Genomic DNA, 24,675 nt, shown 5'->3' on the forward strand with positions numbered 1-24,675 from the left:
AAAAAACTAAAGCCCAGAAAGGTTCAGATACCACCTGCCCCAGATTACTACCTGGGTCTAGTGTAATCAAAGAATAGTACCTGAAAATAGCCAATTAAGAAGAGATTTCAAGAGATTATTTTTATGGTAAAACAAACAGTTACTGCTGGTATTTGTCTTTCTTTTGATGTTCTTGAATGCTAAAAATCAGCAGGTAAGTAAAAAAAAAAAAAGAAGAACAAAGTTAAGGATCTCACACTTAATTGACTTCAAAACTTTCTAAAAAGCTACAGTAATTAAGACAGGGTGCTACTGGCATAAAAAAAGATCAATATAGATCAATGGAAGAGAATTGAGAGTTCAGAAATTTATCCTCACAATTTATGATCAGTTGATTTTTGACAAGGATGCCAAGACAATTCAGTTGGGGAAACAATAGTCTTTTCAACAAATGGTGCTGAACACCTGGATGTCCATATGCAAAAGGATAGACCTGGACCACTTCCTTATACCATACACAAAAATTAACTAAAAATTCATTCAAAGCAGAGATATTTAAAACGATAGCATGAGAGAATTTGTGGTTTGGTATAATGATAATGCACTAAGAGTAAATAGATATAGGGGTTCCAATGATAGCACTGCTTGCTAAAAACTAGTTGTGTAACTTGTGCTTTTTGCTCAGTAACTTGCTTATCTTCTAAATGTAGTTGAAGTGATAGAATGAGATCAAGCATGGACTCATGCTCCAGAAAATATGACTTGGAGGATTATGACTTTCCATATGACTTGGAAAATATAGGGAAGATTGTGGAGGACAGTCAGTGTAGTATTGGCTCTGCAAGGACAGTAGCTTAGAATAGATAAAAGGCAGGAGAAAGAAGATGAATCCAGAGGTGCCTCAGCCCTGGATATACAGCAGACCGATGTCTAATCCCATCCAAGTGTCAAGTATCAACTGAGGAGTAATGTTGACATCACTGACTAAGCATCTGAACATAAAATACAGGAGCACCCTGGTGGCGCCAGTGGTTGAGAATCTGCCTGCCAATGCAGGGGACACGGGTTCGAGCCCTGGTCTGGGAAGATCCCACATGTCGCGGAGCGGCTGGGCCCGTGAGCCACAACTACTGAGCCTGCGTGTCTGGAGCCTATGCTCTGCAACAAGAGAGGCTGTGATAGTGAGGCCTGCACACCGCGATGAAGAGTGTCGTGATAGTGAGAGGCCTGCACACCGCGATGAAGAGTGTCCCCCGCTTGCTGCAACTAGAGAAAGCCCTCGCACAGAAACGAAGACCCAACACAGCCACAAAAAAAAAAAAAAAACAAACCAGGAGCAAAGTGTATTGAGGTCACAATCCCCAAATGGCAGCTGAAATGAGAAACTGATGATGGAAACAAAACATTAAGAGAAAATGTGGGACTTCCCTGGTGGTCCAGGGATAAAGAATCTGCCTTCCAATGCAGGGGATGTGGGTTTGATCCCTGGTCAGGGAACTAAGATCCCACATGCTGCAGGGCAACTAAGCCTGTGTTCCACAACTATTGAGCTCCTGCGCGTCAACGAGAGAGTCTGAGGGCTACAAACTACAGAGCCCACGTGCCCTGAAGCCCATGCGCCACAACTAGAGAGAGAAAACCTGCATGCCACAACTAGAGAGAAGCCTGAGTGCTGCAATGAAGAGACTGCGCGGTGCAATGAAAGATCCTGCATACCTCAACGAAGATCCTGTGCGCCACAACTAAGACTTGACGTGGCCAAAAAAATAAATAAAATAAATAAATATTAAAAAAAACAGAAAATGCTGGGTTAACTTTTGGGTGGAGACAAGGAGTCAACAAGAACATTTCACAGAAAAGGTGAAGGTGTCATCTAAACTAACTCTTGAGGAATGAGCAGGGGTTGTAAAGTAGAAAGGCAGGGAAAAGATACTCTAGTCAGAGAGAATATGAGTTAGGGTTAGACTGGTCAGAAGATGACAAAATTTCTCAAACTATGCAGGGATAATGGAAGTGGACTATTCAAATAACTGTAGGCTTTTGGAACCACCAGCCATCACTCTCAAGATTATAAGGTACTCCAGTGACTACAGACAAAAGTGCAGTGTAGGGCTTCCCTGGTGGCGCAGTGGTTGAGAGTCCGCCTGCCGATGCAGGGGACACGGGTTCGTGCCCCGGTCCGGGAAGATGCCACATGCCGCGGAGCAGCTGGGCCCGTGAGCCACGGCCGCTGAGCCTGTGCATCTGGAGCCTGTGCTCCAAAACGGGAGATGGGAGAGGCCACAACAGTGAGAAGCCCGCGTACCGCAAAAAAAAAAAAAAAAAAAAAGTTCAGTGTAGTGAGGTTGACAGGGTAAGAACTGCATCACTAGATTCTTGCTTTGGACACTGCATACAACAGTTGATTCAGAACCACTCTAACAACAAAACTGCTATTAAATTATTACTCAGATTCAGGACTCAAGGGGATCTTGAGGAGAGGACATCCCAGACAGCATGCAGTTTCAACTCTTGCCCATTGCTTGCAGCACTTACATTATCATCAACTAGTAGTTGTGCTATTGTTTGTTCACATACACGTCTACACTTCTAGTAACTTCAGAGAAGTGGCCTCAATTCTCAGTATTTCATTTGTAATCTGGTTTTCAAATTAATTCAAAGAAGGCAAATCAACTCAAAACAGGTACTACAGAGGAACACTTGAAAATTCAGAGCATTATCCTACATGAATTTAACTGTTAATCTACAAACTATTCCAGACTACTTTGTTCTAATTCTCCAAATGAACACATCTTGATTTCACAAGGTTTATTCTATTGTCTCGTTGATACCTTGTTCCTTTTTCCTGCAATTCATGTTGTCTTCCCCTGAGATTTTAATTCAAATTATATTGGCTCCCAATCTCTATCTTAATTCCCCAGATCTCATTATTCACTTTTAAAATCATCTGTCCAGTCTTTAATATATGACACTTATGGGACAAAGGCTTTGAAATCACTGTAGTTAAAGGGGAAAAAACCCTTTTTTTCGGCGGAAGGGGGTGGCAGTCCCTGGATACTACTCCGTTTTTACCAAGGGAACTAACTGGAGAAAACAGCGGACTATTTTAAATTGATACCAATCTTCTTTCCTAATGAAGTGGAAACTACTATCTTGTCTGTGTTTCTGAAATAGTGGATTAAACTCCCCTCCCCCAAATTACTGATTTCCAGCAAATACACTTGATATTAGGAAGGAATATATAAGATAAGCTGTAAAATGATAAACTGAAAGATTCCTTTAATTGGTAAGTCCTATGGGTGACTTGATCCTAATACATGATATAAAACAGTACCATGCTGATGTTTGATTACTTTCAGAAATGAAAGGAGATGTCATTCATGTTAAAGAAAATTTAAAGAAAAACAGTAAAGAACACTTATTGGTGATGAAGTAATCTGTTATGACAATAAATTATCAAAAGGGAAAAAACAGGGGAACATGGAGATGGAAGCACACAAAAAAAGCAATCTGAGAAGTTGCAATCCATCATTAGGACCAGATGGCATTCATCAGAGTCTTCAGAAGTAACTGGGCTACTCACAAAAATGCAGTTTATCATTAAAAAGAGGTACTACAGTGGAGGATTAAATGCCTCTGAAAGGATGACCTTGGATTTATCAGTTGTGCTAAATCAGAATTAAGGATTTGCAGTAGATATGTATGTAAACAGTTTTCAATAAGAGAAAAATTACAGCAATAAAGCAGCGTTTCCTCTTTCTGGTTAGTCAGACTAAACTTCACTCCAATTAACACATCAACATTTTAAAATGTTTACAACAAATCAACATTTTTTTTTATATATACACATGTGCATGCACACAATTTTAAAGATACACAATCACCCTCTCTCCCAAATGATGTAAGATCTTGTTTGAAAATTCTTAAAAGATTTGTATAAAATCTGGAGCTTAATTAGGAGTATCTGGTAAAACTTGCCATGGATCAAAACAAAAATACAGAATTGCAGGGGTATACAGCCATTTTTAATTATGGAAAAAATACCAACTTTTCTTAGAGAACAAAAATTTCTTGGAAATAATAAAGAAAAACATAACTTTAAAAATTCACTTTCATCTAGAAAATAATTTTTTTTTTTTTTTTTTTTTTTTGCGGTATGCGGGCCTCTCACTGTTGTGGCCTCTCCCGTTGCGGAGCACAGGCTCCGGACGCGCAGGCCTAGCGGCCATGGCTCACGGGCTTAGTTGCTCCGCAGCATGTGGGATCTTCCCGGACCAGGGCACTAACCCGTGTCTCCTGCATCGGCAGGCGGATTCTCAACCACTGCGCCACCAGGGAAGCCCTAGAAAATAAAATTTAAAAGTGCAGATTTCCACATGACAAAGTCAAGTGAGCACGCAATGAACAGGCTTTACTCTTCCATCTGTGCCCTTTAGATTATTCTTCTAGTGTAGGACTCACACCTGAGGTGTGGTTACAAACAAGTCAGTAAAAGAAAACTCAAAGCCATCTCTGTGGTTGAGAAGCAGCAGATTAAATTAGTGGGGTCAGGCAATGAGGAGTCCTGAATAAAGATATCCTCTCATTTGGGGATTTTTCCTATAGGCACAGAGAAATTATAGCTGGTTTCTGAGCTGGAAGGTTACATCATGGTTTACACACTTTAGAGAGACTTACTTAGCTTGGCACCCAGTTTGGGCTACATAAGGAATGTGCTTTTCTCACAAGAGCCTCTGAAGTCTGTATTCATCTTCACATTAGAACTGCCCACAAGGCTGTTCCTATCCAGCAAATCTGATTCATGTTTCTCACCCGCCTAAAACACTCCCCGTTATGTAGGCCATAACCCAAGTTCTTCTGCATGGCCCACAAACTCCTTTTAAATACAGCCTGTGTGCCCTTTTTAGCCTTGTCTCCTACTCTACCACATCATTTCAGGCTTTGATAGTATGCAGGTGTAGAGGTTCTCCAAGCCCTTCCTCATGCAGCGTCCTCTATCAAGAAGACCTACCCCACCTGGCAAAGACCACTGCTTAGGTCTCACCTCCTCGTGAAGCCTACCTAACCTCTCAAACAGGTTGAAGACGGAGGTAGAGTTATGCTGCCACAAGTCAAGGATTGCCTGGCACCACCAGAAGCTGGAAGAGGCAAGGAAAGGGATTCTACTCTAGAGAAGAGGGAGTGTGGCTCTGCTGACACCTTGATTTCCGCCTTCTGGCCTTAAGAACTGTGAGAGAATAAACTTCTCCTGCTTTAAGCCACCAGTTTGTGTAATTTGTTACAGGCAGCACTTGAAAAGTAACATAGTATATATCAATGGAACTATTAGAATTAAAATTTCTCTCTCTACAAAGCAGGTAATGGGATTCTCCTAGATAATTATATAGTATAATGATTAAGCTACAAAGAAGTGTGTAGCTAATTCACACTATGTTTCAAGAACAGCTTCACATAAAAAGTGACATTTAAGCTAAGATTTGAAATACGAGTATGACTAACCCAGAAAGAGAAAGGGAGGAGGTTATATATTTATGAGGATTATAATATTTATGAAGTATAACTTATGAAGGATATAACGTTAAAAAATGTTGCCCATAAGTATATGAAAATGTGTATGAATTTCCACAAGTATGTGTGCACTTCACAGCAGGGTCCAATGGTCAGCTAATATTAATAACATAATAATTTTTGATAACTATAAGTAAGATGAATTCAGAATCTGATTCATTAATGTATTGTCACAAAGGATATCAGCAAATGTAATTTTTATTAAAGGTGAGAAGATGAAGAGAGCAATCCAGTTATTTCACTTATACGCTGCTTGCCTAAATCAGTCTACTTTGAAACCACATTTAATGTAACAGTGAGAATCCTGAAGAAATGGAGACTTGCCAGTTGGATCTGAATACTGCTAACTAGATGTGAATAACAATGGTCCCATGAATCATTTCTAAGCTGTCTAAAAAAACCTTTCACTAAAAAATTCCTCTATATCACACTAGTTGTGGATTTTACATCAAAGGGATGCCTGGATTCATCATTTCATTAATAAACAGTAATTCAGAAACTGACATTTCTGACAATGATGCCAAACACAGGCAATTAGAAAAAAATTGCAACTAACCTACATTCTTGAAGTCAAAGAAAGCTGATAGAAGAATGTGAATTAAAATTTTATAACCTTAAATAATGCATTAAATAGCTATGGTTACCTGGCTTAAAAAGAAGCATAGGCTCTGGAACAGTAGATCAGAAATTGGTTACTTGGGAACAATTTCCTTTTTTTATTATTCAGTATTCAAATCTTAATTCTAATGTACTAAGGAAGGGACACTAAAATTAAAAAAAAACAATTTGAAGAGTCCTCATATTGTGCTAAAGTGGTAGGTTTTATTTATACAAATATTTATTTCAATGTTATCTTGAACGTTTTCAAAAAAATTCTAGCTTTTGAAAGGGGGAAAAATGCTACTTAGAGGATGTCACATCTCTCTGAGACAGAACAGTTATGTTTGTTGTGTTTACCTTGGGCTTAATACTCTACATTTATTCTTTCCCCACTAAGGGCTGGAAGTAAAACAGGAAAGCTATAAAATGAACGACAATGGTTATTATTATAGATACAGGGTGAATGATTTCTTCTTGAAGATGTTCACAGATGGAACTCTTGGGTGTGTCTAAGTTCTTAATAAATATGATCCGTTTAAGGGAAGATGACTCTGATCAGCATTTGCCAAATCAAATTCCACAGAACACTAGCATCCCATTAAATGTTAATAGGTGTTATTTGAGAAAAAGGTAGTGTAGTTAAATATTTGGGAAACTGCAATGTAATATTTATCTCTTGGATGGTCACAAAAATTTGCATACTAAAAAGTCCTGAAGTAAGAATGCTACGTAGCTTTATTTACCTCAGTATTTGCACATGAGAATTTATTTGTGTAAAATGGTATTAATACTTTTTCTGTCATAGAATTCTATGGAGTTCTGAAATATTGTCCCTAAAAACATAAATAGATGTTAAATTTACATTAGGCCTACCTACTTCCATCACACAGATGAACAAAAACAAGAACACAATTTTCTATGAATGTATCTCAAAAGTATGATATCAAAGAAATGAATTTCTTTTCAGTCCATTACTTAAAGGTTTTATTCATTTTAAATTCATTTAGACTCTAAGAACATGTAAATCTATATGGTTGGATATACTCTGGGACTCATGTAATGAAAGGAAAACAGGATTGTGCTCTATTTATGGAAACAACTATAACAACTGATACTTAAACACACCTTATAAATGGGGGAAATAGTTAACATACTTTAATCTGTTTTGTCAATAAACTCTAAGATGTTTCAAAAGGAAAAAGATCAAGAACAGGAATCTTTCTCTGTGGTATCAAATAGCCAAGTAGTCTAGGGGTCATGAAAAAGAAAGGGTATTATCACCCTATACTTGAGAATTATATTACAACTGGCTGATTATTCGGGATTAATGAGCACAGGGTTAGGAGTTCAGTGGCCATATGGGCAACTGTAATGAGTTGCCTGCAGCTAGGCCCCTGCTAACACTGCCAATCAGCATCTGCAGGGATCTCTAAGCTCACCAGCAGTTTGGCTCTGCTCCAGCAGGGGACCACCTCAAGCCAGTGGCTCTATACCAACCCAGTCTTCTTGGCTTCACCTCCATCTGGGTCTGGGATGCTAGTCACTGTGCATGTGACTAATTTCTTGGAACCAAGCCTCAACTTGTATAACTTTTCTAGTAAATGAGTTTTTAACCTGCTGCCCTGATACCATAAACCAGAATCCACGCCTCACCCAGAATCCATGTTCCTCTAAACTTGTTTCTCTAAGGCTTTTGAACTGACTTGAATCCTGTCTCTAAAGTCCAGTTTACTGTGGTTGTGTTCCTGCTAATGACAAAGGCTCTCTCCTTGACCAAACTTTAGTTGGGATACTCTGAACCCTTTTCTGGATCAGGCCATGCTAGACCTGCATAGCCAGGTTTTAGCAAGAATACTGCTAAATCAGTCTGGAGAGAATCCCCCACCCTCCATCTCTGATGGGGCTCTTCTGCCCCTACTATCCTCCAGGTGATATTACTCAGGCCGGCCTGCAGCAAGAACCTTGTCGAGTCTATTTAGACAGTGAAACCGTGTCCCCCTAAAATGGAGTTGCCCTGCTGAGTTTATGATTAACCTCTCTATCTGAAACTTTATTCCCTTTCTTGTCCCCCTCTGACCTCAATCCTGTACTAACTGAACACTAATCAACCAGAATCAGATGACTAAAACTGCTGTCATTGATATCATCATTAATGTACAAACTCAGGTTATTTCTCCAGGGCATGAGCTAATAGACCCCCAAGCCATGGTCCACATGGCCAGAGAACTGTAAACCAGAGACATCCTAACTCCCAAAATGGCGATTAAGAAATGTCACAGAGGGCTTCCCTGGTGGCGCAGTGGTTGAGAGTCCGTCTGCTGATGCGGGGGGCGTGGGTTCGTGCCCCCGTCTGGGAAGATCCCACATGCCGCGGAGCGGCTGGGCCCGTGAGCCATGGCCGCTGAGTCTGTGCATCCGGAGTCTGTGCTCCGCAGCGGGAGAGGCCACAATAGTGAGAGGCCCGCGTACCGGGGAAAAAAAAAAAAAAAAAAAGTCACAGAAATGTCACAAGAAGATGATGATTACCCCCAGCTTCTTTGTTCTTTCCCTTTAAAAAAAACCCCCTCCCTTTAAAAAAAAACCCTAACTCAAAGACCAAATTGGAGTGGATTGAGGCTTGTCTCCCACTCCCTTGCTTGGCCCCCTGCAATAAATCCTGACTTTGCTGCAAACTCCCACTGTCAGAGTTTGGCTTTCTGCACCACAGGCACATGAACCCTTTGCTCCGTTACACCAGAATCCCCCTGATGTTTCCTATTATTAATTTTCCATCACCCAACCTCCCCAACCTGCTCCTTGTCTAAAAATCTCCACCTTTCTTTGAATCTGGAATTGAGCCCAATTCTATACAGAGGACTCTTCCCTTCTATTGCAATTGTTGATGAATAAACTCTGTTCTTTACCACTTTAACTACTGTCCAGCTCTGGTTTTCTTTAATACTACCTGCTCCCAGATCTCTCCACCTGTCTGTACTCTGATGCCTGTTTTGTCATCTTTATGGTGTTCTCTGCCTGTACTCCCTGGGCCTTCCTATGACAGAGCCCAAGCAGACCCCAACCTATCAAAGAAAGAATCTTTATATACAACCTGTTTTGTCCTGGTATATTTCTCTAATCTCAGGAATTTCCTTACAGGACTGATTAATCACCTGACTTCATTAACAAGGGCATATTATTAAAGTCTAGTATGAGTCTTCATTAACTTTTTCTTTGGCAAATACCCCTGCCTCCTGACTCAACTTTCCCTCTTCAGGACATTGTTATCTGATTAAACATTAATCTTGTCATTCCCTTTCCTCAAGTCTGCAGTCAGGGTCTAACGTATGAGGCTATATGATCTAGCTTCAAACTGTCCAAACTTCTTTTCATTGCTTCCATTTACCTACCATTTCCTCCAGGAAAAATGAATTTGACTTGTTACCTGCTGTAGATGCCCTTAGTTTTTCTACTGTTCCCTCCCTTTGCTTGGGTCTACAATGCTTTTCCTTATTTCTGCATGTCCAAATCCTCTTCAACTTCAAGACCTAGTACCACCTGTTGCGCACAATCTCTTTCTTGCTCAACCCCATCTTGATCACTCTGATGGTCCTTAACACTTTCTACTTTGTAATACAGTTATTTATGCACTTATTATCTTCCTATTAGGCCATAAGATCCTGGATGGCAAGACCTATCTTATTTTCATCTTTGTATTCGATAGCATCTAAAATATAGAGGCTTGCACACAGCACATGCTTAATAAAATTTTCTGAATGAACTAATTCTCAGTTCTATCAAAGCTCTTTCAGATTTGCATCATTTATTAAAACATGGAAAGGAGAGGAGATGGGGAAGATGGTATGCATCATAATGATCTATCGATAATCTTTTGGATTAAGAGACCCTAGAAGTTATCTATTGCCAGTGGTTCTCCACCAATTTTCTAACTTGATACACCTGATTAGTGACATTCACATGTACAACTAATGTGTAACTAATTCTTAACGGAAAAATCCAGATATATATTCTTTCTTTCTACACAGACTCTAGGATATGTATACTTGGGCTCCCTAGCTGTAAGTCTACCTTCTCTTTCTTTTATTGATGTTTGGAAGATCAGTTGAAAGGATGCTAATATAAAGAATTCTCTCATTTACAAACCAGGAAATCTTAAATACAAGTGCAAATAACTTCTCTAAAATCACACAGCCAGTCAGAAGCATAAGTGGGATTAAAACCCAGGTCTTTTAACTCCTTGTCCAGTGGGCTTTCCACTAAACAATATAGTCTATGATCACTGATGTTGGAAAAATAACTCAAAGTGCCTGTAGATTATCAGCATTACTTTCCTTCATGTGGGTGCATTTTTATAAAGCTTCAAAAGCCATCCATCAACTAGTTTGTAAGCAAGTCCAATAAGCTTTCAGACTCTTTCACTGAACTTCCTCTCCCCTCCTCCATTTGTGGAAATTAGTTGTATGGTGCTTTAGCAAAGACAGCCCGATTGATGTTAAGTTACTGTTCAGCAACAGTTCCTGCTATTAATTGCTTTAAAATGGTAATTACGATTTGTGGTACAAGATATTTTCCTTTCTAATTGGCTATTACTGGTGAATAGCAGCCTGTTACATAACAGAAAGATTGTGTTAAATCAATAACCACAATTACAATTCCGAAGTCTTTCTCTTAAGAAACAAATCTTAAGTTTTTGAATAAAAACACTAAAAAAAAAAAATTGTTAAAGGCAGGGCCTCTGTAATTACTTGTAATTACTCTGTAATCATCTTTCAGTTTAGAAAAAACACAAAATAAGGACAGTGTTAGGGAAACCAGGAGATGAGCATGCATTTCCTTTCTTTTAAAAATAACCACATTTAAAAGCTTTACTCTGCTCAGCTCCTCAGTCAATGAATACAAATTGCAGATTCAAATGTATCCAATTCTTCCCAGAGTATAATATGGAAACAGAAAGGACTCTCCAATTAGCTCTGGTAAAATATGAATATGGAGCCCCACCCATTACACTGAAAATTCCCCAAGGTTAAGGCCAGGGGTTCTTCTTCATTTGTGCCCCATACAGCACCCAACACGGAGCCCATCCACAGTCTCCACTCAGCCAACACCAAATGACAACACAGCATGGCACTGTCCCAGAAAAGGAGGTGATCCAAAGCTATATGTGACAGTCCCTGTCCTCAAACGGTATATTATAAAATCAGGGATATGTCTTGATTCAAACTCTAATGTTCATTAGTCTGCAATCATTTTAAAGTCATATCTCCAGATTATTGTAGTAGTAGCAGCAGTTGTGATGATAATAATAGTGAGGTCACCTGACTCGCTCAAGGTTACACAGGTTTTAACCGACAGCTACTTTGGAATCCAGTTTGTCCAATTCCAAAGACTCACCACTGCCTCTTGTGACAGACCTTCATCAGCATCATTCATCTCTACATTTTTATACTGTATCAAAGTTTACAGAGTGCTTTCATATACAGTGTCTCACTCAACCTCCCAGCAATATCAGCAAGGTATTTACCTGCAGCATTTTTATGAGACTGAGTCTCAGTGGGGTTAAAGGATTTTCCCCAAATTCACAGTGCCACAAAGCAGCAGGCTAAGAACCCAGATTTCTGACTCTTTTTTTTTTTTTTTTGTGGTACACGGGCCTCTCACTGTTGTGGCCTCTCCCATTGCGGAGCGCAGGCTCGGGACGCACAGGCTCAGCGGCCATGGCTCACGGGCCCAGCCGCTCTGCGGTATGTGGGATCTTCCCAGACTGGGGCACGAACCCGTGTCCCCTGCATCGGCAGGCGGACTCTCAACCACTGCGCCACCAGGGAAGCCCAGATTTCTGACTCTTAATCCAGGTTTTCCTTCCATACATTTTTACTCAATGTATTGATGAATTTAAATATATTACACGTAAAGAAAGCCCCAAAGTATCCCACATCAGCTTATGGCACTTAAAATATTCTACCACTTATTATTGAACACCTCTCCCAACCTCCCTCCACCCCCACAATCGAGCAAAGGTTTAAGTCCTGTTTAATTCCAGAAACTACTTGATGCCTAGAGCTAAAGACAGCACCCAGTCCCAGTTGGCTATCTTACAAATAACGACACTGGTCACAAGACCATTGGTTGAGATGTAAAGAAAGGCAGAAGACTGATCAGTCAAATACATCACCACTCACTGTCCTGCTCACCTTTGGGTCAATGAAGTCAGTAGAACACACTTATTTCAGCAAGAGATGGCAGTTCTTCAAGGAACTGACAGTGAAATGCCAATCCATTCAGTCTCATAAGTTTATTAAATAAATCACAGCAAAACTGAATCCTAACTCTATGGTAAAGTTTTCCAGAAACAACTAATAGAAGTATTTAAAAATTCAATCACTGGAAGGGCAGTTTAGGTGTACTTCTTATTTCTATATACTCATGGATTTACATTTAGAAGAAAGTATGATTTTTATTTCATCAATCTGGTCAATATCATCTTCGGTTTTTCAAGATGGGACATGTATGAGAATGTGCTGTGGAGGACAGTGCTATTCTTCTGCATGAACGCAAGATCTATGTCAATACAATTAGAAGTGTATGTAAACTCAGCGTCTGATACTACAAGTACCTACCAAATCCCGTAACAGAAACCTGATCTTAAAATGGAAAAGACACATTAAGATTCTAGCACTCAAAACCAACACCTGTATCACCTCTGGCACATGCCAAAGAAGTCCCTAAACCTATGACTGAAGTAAAAATCACCATTTATTGAAGACTAGGTACTATAATTATGATCTCACTACTCAATTCAACATTCCAGCAAGACACATTATGATTATTACCCATTTCACAGATGAGAAACTAAGGTTCAGAGGTTGCTTAACTTGCCTGTGGCTGGTGAGTAACCAGGATTTGATCCTAAGTTGTCCTGACCTTTTTCCTCATACCATAATATCTTTCTATAGTAACATCAACTTTAGAACAAAGTTATGTTTAACGAAAGTATGTTTCAGACCTCATCCAATGGAATTTAGTTACTATGAGACATCTTTACAGTCGTAATTGGGTTAAAAGTTCTCTTTCAGTTACTGTGTGGCCTTATGCAAGTTGCTCTTTGCACCAGTTTTCTCATTTGTATTAAATAAAAAGGGGATAATATGAGTATCTATCTCAGGGATTTTGTGAGACAAAATGATCTCTAAAAGCATTTGAAACAGTACTTGGCACAGTTACTGCTCTACAAATGTTAGCTACCATCAGTATCATCATTGTTATAATACCTCTTTTATAATATCTTCTCTTAATATCCTGCAAGCTGGGTCCCATGTATGTTTTTTTTTTTTTTTTTTTTTTTTTGTGGTATGCGGGCCTCACTGTTGTGGCCTCTCCCGCTGCGGAGCACAGGCTCCGGACGCGCAGGCTCAGCGGCCATGGCTCACGGGCCCAGCCGCTCCACGGCATGTGGGATCCTCCCGGACCCGGGCACGAACCCGCGTCCCCTGCATCGGCAGGCGGATTCTCAACCACTGCGCCACCAGGGAAGCCCCCATGTATGTTTTAAAGGAAAACAAAAGGATGTTCTGAAGTAGGCCCCTTCAGAACCTTACACCAAACCTAGTATTTATAATTCTTTTTCTTCCTTGACACCCTCTGGCCTATACCTTGCAAGGCCATCTGAATATGTAGGATTATCTAAGCTTCTTGCTGACTCTGAATGTGGGTGTATGTGTGAAGAGCTGGGAGCTGGGTATGAGGGGGCAGTGCTTGGCAGGGGTGAGAAAGGGTATAGAAGATAATATAAAACGCCTTCAGAGCACATAGTTGCAATACCAGTACAGAGCACCAACAGACACCCTGACAACCCCTAGGAATGCATGCGCAGCCTAAGCAGTTATCACCACCACATTCCTAAGCTTCCCCTTGGTTACACCGCAATTTAGATTGCTTCTAAGTTAATCAGAGCAGGCAGTTTTACAGTTCAATTAGGCATATCTTTATATTGAATGCAACTGATATTTACTGAGTTCCAACTTTATAAAAGGAAATATGTTGGGCTTTCCTAAATGTATAATTCAATGCATAAGCACAGTAACTCTGCAAGGTAGATATTATAGCTTATTTTCATAAATGTAGCAGATATGTAATTAATCTACATTATACAGCTACTAAATATCAGAATTGAAATTTAAATACAGTTTTTCCAAGATAGGGTCTAGTCCTCTTTCCACTGTCATGCCAAATATACAAGACTGGACTTAAGCCTTAATGCTGGAAGTAAGATGACAACCTGTGGAAAACTGGACAAGAGCCACACAGATGATGGAAGACAGATTTCAAGGTCTCTGTAGCAGTCTACTCAGTTATGGGTTCAATGTTATAAAGGACAGATCTGAAGTATTCTCTTAAATATTTTATCATTATCTAAACACTAACACTTCACTTTAAAAAAAAGACTGAAAAACTATGCTTAAATGCTAACTATGATTATCTCTGACAAAGTTGATACTTCATGATGACAGTCTGAATTTTCCAGTTGGTATGCGTAACTTTCACAAGCACACGTTGGTATGCATAATTTTCACAAGCACACAACATCTACTCAGTTTTTTATTCTACTTCAATTCCTCTGTTTAAAATAGCAGTCATTCTAAGTACTTTGGATAAATTTCAAAGATTCTAACCATTAAATTGTTATAGAGTGTTTACTACACACAGTTCTGATAGGCACTGGATGTACTAAACTAAGACAACTCTCGCCCTCAAGAAGTTCAGTCTACTGGTGTAGCCAAAACTGCCAACAAATAACTACAATGTGATATGGTATAAGTGTGATAATGGAGATTTGGGAGGGGTAGCAGGGTGACTGAAGATGAGGCTGGAAAAGTAGATTGGAACCTAAATGAAACACGTTAGAGTTACACTGAAGATTTGAAGTGAAGATCCATGAATACATTTGAGTTTTTGAAGGTGGATTAAGAAAGGGAAAATCGAGAGTCAGTGAGATCAGGACTTCCCTGGTGGCACAGAGGTTAAGAGTCTGCCTGCCAATGCAGGGGACACGGGTTGGAGCCCTGGTCTGGGAGGATACCACATGTGGCAGAGCAACTAAGCCCCTGCGCCACGGCTGCTGAGCCTGTGCTCTAGAGCCCGTGAGCCACAATTACAGAGACCTGTGTGCCTAGAGACTCTGATCCGCAGTGAGAAGCCACCGCAATGAGAGGCCCAGGCAACGCAACGAAGAGTGGCTCCCTGTCGCCGCAACTAGAGAAAAGCCCACGTGCAGCAAAGAAGACCCAATACAGCCAAAAAGAAAAAAAAAAAAAGTCAGTGAGATCAATAGGAAGGTTTTGCAATCATCCAGGCTAGAATTCAGTTCTGGTCAAACATTTATTAAACACTGACAAGGTGCCAAGAACAGGGTCAAGCAGACAAAAACAAACGACACGGTCTTGGTCCCCAAGAGTACAGTTTGGAGCGTGGGGACACAGGTAATTCAGCAGCAACCGGTGAGGTTTAGAAACAGAATAGTGGTTACTTGAAGAGATGGAGAGAAAGAACAGATTCAAAAGATTCTTTCAGGCACAGGAAAATAAGGTGTGGTAACTGATCAGATTCAGGACCTGAGGGCAAGATAGGAATCAAGGGTGCTTCCTTGGTTTCTATAAAAGGCTTGATGCCATTTATCAAAATAGGAAATACAAGAATGAGGAGTTGACGCCACCTGCTATACCCGTTTCTTCTAGAGACATCAAATGAATTAATAAGGTCTCCAGATGGAAAGCTTTATAAATCCAAAGAGGCATTACCATGATCATCATCTACGGGACATGCATTTGTAGGGAAAAAAGCTGACTCTGTCAGAACACTACAATATGGAAGCACAGGTTAACACTGTCAGACGAAATCACTGCCATCAGAAAAATTTCCCCAGTAACATCCCCAAATGTGAGAAATGCTGAGTCTATTACCTGTTCTTAATTTTAGGGGACAATATGAAATCCTAGTTACCGTTCAAATGTTTGGAAAGCAAGGGCTTCCCTGAGAGATGGAGCCTCAGGAAGTCTGGCACACAGACCTCAGGGAAGGCGTACCTGCCTGCATACTGCCCAGTGACTCATTCTAGCAGAAATCTTGTAGAATTGCACAGATTCCTATAAAAAGACTCCCTAGTCACTTCTGTCCCAGAATATTAAACACACAGATTGACATTTTAATTAGAATTAGAGGGAAACCTCTTAAAAGAGGCAGTTTTCAAGACATTAATGATTTTACAGGGAAAGACATACTTGATAGCGAAGTGGCTGCTTAACAAAAAATATGAATATGCACAGTTTTAACATCATTATTTCCACCCAAAATTTGTATCACACTTTGCAGGCTTCGAAAAGAATGTGGATAAAATCACAGAATGATACATAGATTATTAAGGGAATTTTTTTTAATTTTTAAATTAAATTTTTTTTTTTTTTTTGCCTTATGCGGGCCTCTCACTGTTGTGGCCTCTCCCTTTCCGGAGCACAGGCTCCAGATGCGCAGGCTCAGCGGCCATGGCTCACGGGCCCAGCTGCTCCGCGGCATGTGGGATCTTCCCACACCGGGGCACGAACCCGTGTCCCCTGCATTGGCAGGCGGATTCTCAACCACTGCGCCACCAGGGAAGCCCTAATTTATTTTTTTATACAGCAGGTTCCTATTAGTTATCCATTTTATACATATTAGTGTATATATATATGTATCAAGGGAATTTTTAATGACAATTTTACCTTGTAAGAATGACATAAAAACCAGCCAGATGGGCAGTTATGAACCAGGGTGAGGATTTTTTTTGTTACAGATACAGAAAATTCACTGCTCAATACTTCTGGTGAAAATAAACTGCAACCTAAAATTATGCTATCAGTTACTCAGTTCAATCTAATGGTCATCTAAACACTGATCCTGAATTAATACTGGTCATCACAGCTTGGTAATGATATGGAGAAAAGGACACTCATATTATTACTGGTAGGAATGTCTACACACACCCGTTAAGAGAAAAATGTGACATCACAATTTTAAACATGTGTCACCTTTGACCAAATTCCTCAAGAAATTCACACACCCGGTGGACAAGGATATGTATATAAAGCTGTTCACTGCATCACTGAAAAACTAAAGCTATACTACATGTTCATTAACAGAGGAATGGTTAAAGTATGGGACGTCCATGTTATGGAATACTACGGGCACAATCCTTAAAAAGAATTAACAAATATACTGATAGGGAAGGCTGTCTATAGTAGAACACTGGAAGAAAGATGGTGGCAGATCTTTAAGCTTACACAGAATGATCCCTTTTTATTAAAAAAAAATCAAAACCATACAGATGTGTGTCATATATAAAATTTATTAGAAAAAGCACAAGAGTTGTTACTTTGGGAGTGGGACTGTTTGTGATGCAGGAACTTTCATTTTTTTACCTTACACATCTCTGAATGGTTTTGAACTGTTCATGATGAAAAGCTTTATAATTTTAAAATAACTAATGATATTTAAAATTTATACAATGTTTTTGAAAGGCATACCCAATTTTCTTTTTTATGAGTTAATCTGTGAGATAAATTCACCAAAGATTTCACCTTCAAATGTTAAACTGGTAGCCCTCTGGTACTTTGAGAATATGGAAAACCTTTAGCATGTTACTACAAGAGTTGACTATATGGCCAACCCCAAAATGAACTGTTTAGGGTGTGAATATAACACAACATTTAAGTATGGAGCTTCGCCAAAGATTTCTTTGGTAGAGGTACTGAAATAATTTCAAAGCTAGGGGTTCCATTGATAAGAAGTGGGAAGAAATCTCTGTGCTAAGACAAAAACTTACGACTAAATGTCAATTTAACCATGAAAGCAAAAACAAAGAAAGAAATTTTTAAAAACCCCAACAAGGACAGAGAACCAAATTTAAGCCCCAAACCATGTCCATTAGAAAAAGACAACTAGCTGTGTTAAATGATCAAATCAAAAAAGAAGAGAGTGGGATGGGGATAGATATACTAAAGGTAAAAGTATGGGACTGGGAATTCTAAAGAAAATCCCCTGCAGCTTTCAACGTGTGATTTTTGCTCTCTACATTGGATCAGAATACAACTTGAAAGTCAAGTGAAGCCGAAGTAGCTGTGACGATTTTCTCTGGAACCATGACTGCAAATTACCACTTCCCTTCCTCTCGTTCTAAGGACCCAGTCTGGGAAGATCTCCCAGGCTCCACGTTCAATCCTGCAGAACGCCAGGGGCAGTCAACGAGCGAGGGGGTAAACTGTGAGAGGCACACACACTTTCCCTTCAGAGGCTACTCCAGCCAGCAGTTGAGAAAATCTGTAGAGTGGATAGCAGCGACCAACCAGTCTGCAACTGGAAATCCACCCGAACCCAAATAAAACCTATCTCCCGAGGCCAAACCAAGCAAACCGAGGCAGGCGTAGGGTACTCGTGAGGAAAGAGAGCGGCTAATCCCAGAGTTACAATAACCCACGCACGAACGTGACATGACCCACGCCCACTCGGCAGCGAGCGCAAAGGTGGGAGCTCCAAACGTGGGACAGACGCCCAGCGAACTTCCCTGGCTGCGGAGGCTATGGCATCCCATTTTCTCTTCCCTCCCAGACAGCCCCCAACAAGTAGCCGCCTCCGACTCCACCCCATCCCGCTGGGCCCTGCCCGAGGTTCCCTCGTGCTCAGGTGGCCTTAAAGCTAGGGTCTGCTCAGCAGTCAGCGGCACTCCAGGTCGGAGAAAAAGGAAGACACCTCAGAAGCACCGTACTCACCCTCATAACTGACACCCCCAGTTCCGCCACGGTTGCCATCACTGTCCTCCTCTCCTTGGGTAGCAGCCCCCTGTGTCTTGGGAGCAGCCATTACGCGGCTGAGAAAAAAAAGGGAGGGCTGCGGACAGGCGTGGAACCAATGGAAACGCGATTGGAAATGAACTCCCCATAGACGCGGCGTCTCCTCCACTCCCACGCCGTGCCGTCACTATCTGGGCCAATAGGAGGTGGCGGGCGGAACGTATCCCCGCCCCCAGCCGCTAATTCCCCGCCTCCATCCGGGATGGAGTGGCCCAGAACTACAATTCCCAGGGTGCTGCGGGGGCGCTAGGCAGGGAGGGCTGGAAGAGGCGCCGGCGGGCGGGGGTGCGCCCGAGAGTGCCCCGGCGTGTTCGCTTAGTTCAGTGAATCAGAACAATGACTGCACTCCGGGTCCCAGGGAGCGCGTCGGAGGACTGTGAATAGCCGCCGCCGGGAGAGCGGCGGGTGGCGCAGCCTTGGCCTCGCGGTGTCAACGCCGGGCTCGGGAGCCTCCAGCGCAGACCTTGCCCAGCGCCTGCAGCCCGCGCGTAGCCGCCGGGCTCCAGCGCTGCAACCGCTACTCGGCAGCTGTGCATTGTTGTGAGTCGGAGAAGGGGCGCGGGGATTCCAAAGCCCGAAGACCCCGGACCCCTCTCTAGCCATGTGGATACCTACGGAGCACGAGAAATACGGCGTGGGTGAGTCTCAGCTGGGCGAACTTTTATTCCGCTTTGGCCAGAGCGTGTGCGTATTTCGCGTTCTTGCCCCCGCGCCCCTCTCTCTCCACCCGGCTGGAAATGCCTAATCGTAGCATCGCGCTGCGGGTTCGGGGCTTTGCCCAGCCAGCTCGGGGCAGAGGGGTGCGCGCCGGGGTCTCGCGCTTTAACGCCGGATGGGCGCTCCAGGCACCGGCTCCCGGAGGGAGCGCTCGGACGGCTGAGGGGAGCGCGCCGCCAGTCCGCCTGCTGCGGGCTCTGCCTGCGGAGTTTGGAGTGGCGACGGGGCGTGTGTATGTCAAGTTGGAAGAGGAGGGCGAACGGCGTTCCTCTCCCTCCTTTTTCCCCAAAGACGGCAAGGGCTGTGACGATTTCCCAGGGTGGAAAGGGAGGCAACAACAATCGCGTAGCGAGAACATCCCCAAAACAGAAGGGAGGCGCAAAACCTTCCCTCCGCGTCCCTTCAGCATTCCCGGAGAGCGGAATGTGGCACCGTCCTCAAAAGAGCCGCTCTGACAGAGTCCGGCCCGAGCCTCCCTCCTCCCTTCCATCCCGGGTTACCGAGTGTGTGTTGAGGGGCGGGGGGAAATTGGTAAATTTCAACATCTGTGCAGCTCTGCTCTTTGGTCTTTGGAGGGGAACGGGTATTTCAGCAATGTTTTTACTTCTGACCACCCTCTCTGCCCGGGGTGAGCCGGGTGGGGGGGTGGAGGACAGCTGTGGAGTGTTAATGGGGAGAGGGAATCGGAAAGCTTGGGTTTTCGAGGCAAGGAGACAGCTCTTAGGAAAGGACTATCCGGACACTGGTGTTCGGAGGAAAAGGAGCAGGGTAGCGCTCACTCTTCTGTGCAAAGGTGAACAACAAAGGACATTAATGTTGACTGATGAATACAGGAGTCTCCCTTCCTTTCCCTCCTTCCATTTCAGGCCGATTACAGTTCCCGTTTTTGTTGTTTGATTTCAGCTGAGTCGCCCCTTGGCAGTTACTCCTTTTAGGTTGCGACTATTAAGCCAGGCTCTCTGACAAGCCTGCAGCAGCCAAATGCAATTATAACCTCTCAGAAGGTTTAACAGAGAGAACGCATTATGGATTTTACTAACAATCTCTATTTCCTATAATGCCCCGTCCTGGTGATTGGTGTATTTTTTTTAATTGGGTATAGATCTAGTGATTTAGATGATGTGTACGTATCAGCTTATGTTCTAAATTCATTTTCCTGTAATTAAAAAAATCTGGAAAGCCTTTCCAGGGAGTCATAGTTACAGGGAATTTTTTTTTTTCCAACTTCACCTGGGGATAGGACTTTGGAGTCCCCTGCAAGGTTTAAACAAAGTCATTCCTGTATATTACATTAGCTTTCATTCTGGATTTTGACTGGTTAGCAAGACAATAGTTTGTCCAGGACCCACCTTTGGGGAGGGGTTCCACCTTTCCCTCTCTTGGAAGTGTAAGGGGAGCCTTTGCCAGGCACTCTACTGGCAAGGAGTAGATGTTTCCTTCTCTTCACTCGCCCCCTTTTTGGAGTAGATTACCCCTGGCTAGGAAAAGACATTGCCTTTGCTGAACTGGTGAGGACCTGGAGTGTTCCCTTGTCACCGGGTTATCACTCAGTGCAGGAAGCACAGATACATCCAGCAACACTGTCCCGCTTGGAGTTGATCCCAGATGTTGCTTTCTTCCAAGTGTTAAATTATACAGATTATGGATGGGATTTACTTTCTTGATGTCTTTATGTGCCAGGTCACAGCTGGGATGCTGGTATCCATTAGTTCTTCTCTCACCTTTCTTTGCAAGCTGTGGGCAGAGGATTAAAACATACTCTGGGATTTCCTGGAATGGCAAACTGGATGTTATCACTCAAGTGTTTTGGGCTGCAGCAGACACCTCGCCTTTGGGTGGCTGTGATTTGGTTGCAGAGTAGGGGAGGCGGAAGGATGAGCACACATTTAGAAAAAGGTTGAGTGAGATGAGCGGCGAAAGCTGGGGGGGGGGTCTGTTGTGCTCATTTATACAATATCACACGTAACATGGAATGTTAACCATCTTTTATTATTAATTTTTGAGAATTTGGCTTATGAATGCTTAGCTGTTTTTTAGAATCCATCTGTTAGGTGTGTGTGGTGAAAATTTTGCTAGGATTCTTATGTGTGTACTTTATTTCTCACCACGGAGAGCACTATTTGTAGCTGCCTATGCTGCAAGCTGTTATTGATTTATTTATTTTTATAAACTTGGTTAGTGTATGTGCTTTTCTTGTCTAGTTTTTTTATAAATACTAAGGAAAATATATTTTATGGGCACAAATGTTTGGTTGATATCAGGTGTAGTAGTAATTCACTTTCCTCATTCTTTGAAATAAATTGGTCTTTGTGACTTTGAGTGCCTGAAGTTTCCATGCAAATTGTATATTTCTAATATACTTCTTATCTACCATCAATTATGTATGAGATAATTATGTGTCTTTATATATTAGTGTTTCAGTTTTAAGCAATGTATTGTAAACATGGATAAAATGACTTAAATTTCATACCTGTAGTAAGGTGTACCAGAGATAGAAATTCCTTTTCAAACCTGATGTGTGGGCACTATCTCTTCCATTTAACTGATGAACTGTCTTAAAACAATGTGTACGGGCTTCCCTGGTGGCGCAGTGGTTGAGAGTCCGCCTGCCGATGCAGGGGACGTGGGTTCGTGCCCCGGTCCGGGAAGATCCCACATGCCGCGGAGCGGCTGGGCCCGTGAGCCATGGCCGCTGAGCCTGCGCGTCCGGAGCCTGTGCTCCGCAACGGGAGAGGCCACAACAGTGAGAGGCCCGCGTACCGCAAAAAAAAAAAAACAAAACAAAACAATGTGTACATAGTCATATACCTAAGTGTTGTAAGGAATTAGACAGGTATAGTGATAAAGCTGGAGTCCTGAGTGATAGGGAACCTTGTCTCTTTAAAAACATGTTAGTAGGCACAATGATAGGGATATTTTATCTTGGGAGATTCTGTTTAGCTTTTGGTCTTAGTCTAGACAATGCTGCCAGCTGTGTGACCTTAGGTAAGTCACTTAACTTTTCAGGGTCTCAACATCATGGCCAAATGATATCCAAGGTCCTTCCCAGTACTAATTCTGTAGAGCTCTTCCAAACAAGTGTGTCCTTTGGTAAGAAAGATATTTCTATTGTGTCAAGATTGTTATGAGAAAGACACTTCTGCTGTGACACATCCCCCATGATTTTCAACTAAGATCACAGGTAAGCAAACTGCCTGGCAAGCTGCCAGAACCAAGGTGACTATTGCTTGCTTTTTCAGTCTGTCCAGCGGGAACTCCGTGGGCAATGACTAAAGCATTCTTGATCACCTCTTCACAACTTTCACAACTTTCCTCACGCCCACTGTCTGCCTCTGCCTGTCCTCATCTGTCATACCTTCTGTCCCCTCCCTTAAAGTGGTGGGAATTAGTCACAGAGAAAGTTAGGACCATTGCAGATCTGTTTCTACATTCATTTGCTCAGCAGGCATTCACGCAGCATTCCCAGGTGAGCCAGTAGCTTTACTGAGCTGCAAACTGCTCCTCTACATTCAGCCAGATGTTTTACATATGTGAATCCAGTTAAGCTTAGAGGGGGAATATGGGCTGGATTGATCACTGCAAAAAATCCATGAGGCTTACAAGAAACAAAACTCAGAACAAGCAGATCTGAAGATCATGGATGTCATTTAAAAAATGAATTATTATAGTACCAGTGTCAGAGTACTCACAAACATTCCTATCTTCCATTTATCCTGAAATGCTTTTTGAACTCATCCAAGTAGGAATTCTGTTCCTTTTTAAAGCCCCTTCTATATTTAGGGGGAGAGGTACTATCTCTTATTTACACAGGATCCTTTTTTTTTTTTTTCTCGGTATGTGGGCCTCTCTCCGTTGTGGCCTCTCCCGTTGGGGAGCACAGGCTCCGGATGCGCAGGCTCAGCGGCCATGGCTCACGGGCCCAGCTGCTCCGCGACATATGGGATCTTCCCGGACCGGGGCACGAACCCGTGTCCCCTGCATCGGCAGGCAGACTCTCAACCACTGCGCCACCAGGGAAACCCTACACAGGATCTTTAGAATGTCTTTTCCTTCAGAAGTGTGCTTTAATGGTAGCCTGTGTGGGAGTTATGAGGGAGTGTACCTTTCCTCTTAGCTGTTTTCAGTTTGTTAGCTAGCAGCCTTAAAATGTTTCCTATTTGTGGTACTGTGATGTGTGCAGATAACATGTGTAGCTAGATAAAGATGTGCTGCCTGGAATTGTTTGTGGCATTTAGAGCTTGGCACAGGATTCTAAACTTTCAGTGAGAAGCAAAGAGGAGTGATTTATACCTCCAAGTAAAGTACCATTGAAGGGCTGTGCAGACAGTGTGATGGCAGCTGACATTCTTGATCTGGCCTCCTGTGGGAATAGCCTATAAACGTTTCCCCCTTTTGGTCATTCTCCTAAGTGATGATTCTTTCATGAGGCCCCACAGTAACACAGAGGTGCTGCCTTTCTTCTTTAGTCTTGTTTTTTCCCCAGAGGCTGTGTGGTGAGTACTACAAAGGAGTTAATAAAAATTTCAAGAAACTTAAGGCTTTCCTGTCTCTAGCTCCATTTCTTAGGAGACTACATTTTCAGAATTATCTTTGTTACATTATGTCCAAATTTCTAGCATAGTGACTTTATGCTGTTAGCATATATAACAGAGAAACATTAAACTCTAAGGAAACCCAACCAAGATGCTATAACCTTACCATATTAATACAATGTTTTATAGGTAAAAAAATGTTGTGAAATTATTTTACTTGGGTCTGCTCTCTGAAGTAGAATGATAACTTCCATTTAAGACATGAGGAAACAACTTCACAGAAGTTAAGTGACTTACAGGCATACCTTGGAGATATTGCATGTTCAGTTCCAGACCATTACAGTAAAGCGAATTATCACATAAAGCAAGTCACACAAATTTTTTGGTTTCCTAGTGCATATTAAAGT

General features: G+C 42.1%; 2 protein-coding genes across 9 annotated transcripts in view; one reads left to right on the forward strand and one right to left on the reverse strand.

Annotated features, from left to right (window-relative positions):
- The window catches only part of ZNF277 (zinc finger protein 277), a 116,167-nt gene extending 97,022 nt beyond the window's left edge, over nt 1-19,145 (reverse strand). For 4 of the 5 annotated variants that reach the window (XR_010842137.1, XM_067042320.1, XM_067042319.1 and 1 more), the window contains exon 1: nt 18,939-19,108. Coding sequence is in view for 3 of the 5 variants with exons in the window: in XM_067042320.1 (XP_066898421.1) it covers nt 18,939-19,029 (91 nt within the window). In the remaining 2 variants the exon portion in view is untranslated. Of the gene's footprint in view, nt 1-18,938 lie in introns of all 5 variants that reach the window. The other variant, XR_010842138.1, reaches the window with a different exon arrangement.
- A 114-nt stretch (nt 19,146-19,259) lies between these two features.
- DOCK4 (dedicator of cytokinesis 4) overlaps nt 19,260-24,675 on the forward strand; it is a 484,849-nt gene continuing 479,433 nt past the window's right edge. For all 4 annotated transcript variants that reach the window (XM_067042314.1, XM_059074580.2, XM_067042316.1 and 1 more), the window contains exon 1: nt 19,260-19,657. In XM_067042314.1, coding sequence (XP_066898415.1) covers nt 19,621-19,657 — 37 coding nt within the window. In that variant the 5' untranslated portion in view covers nt 19,260-19,620. The remainder of the gene's footprint in view (nt 19,658-24,675) is intronic.

This window comes from Kogia breviceps, chromosome 9, assembly GCF_026419965.1.
Source record: "Kogia breviceps isolate mKogBre1 chromosome 9, mKogBre1 haplotype 1, whole genome shotgun sequence".
Lineage (NCBI taxonomy): Eukaryota > Metazoa > Chordata > Mammalia > Artiodactyla > Physeteridae > Kogia > Kogia breviceps.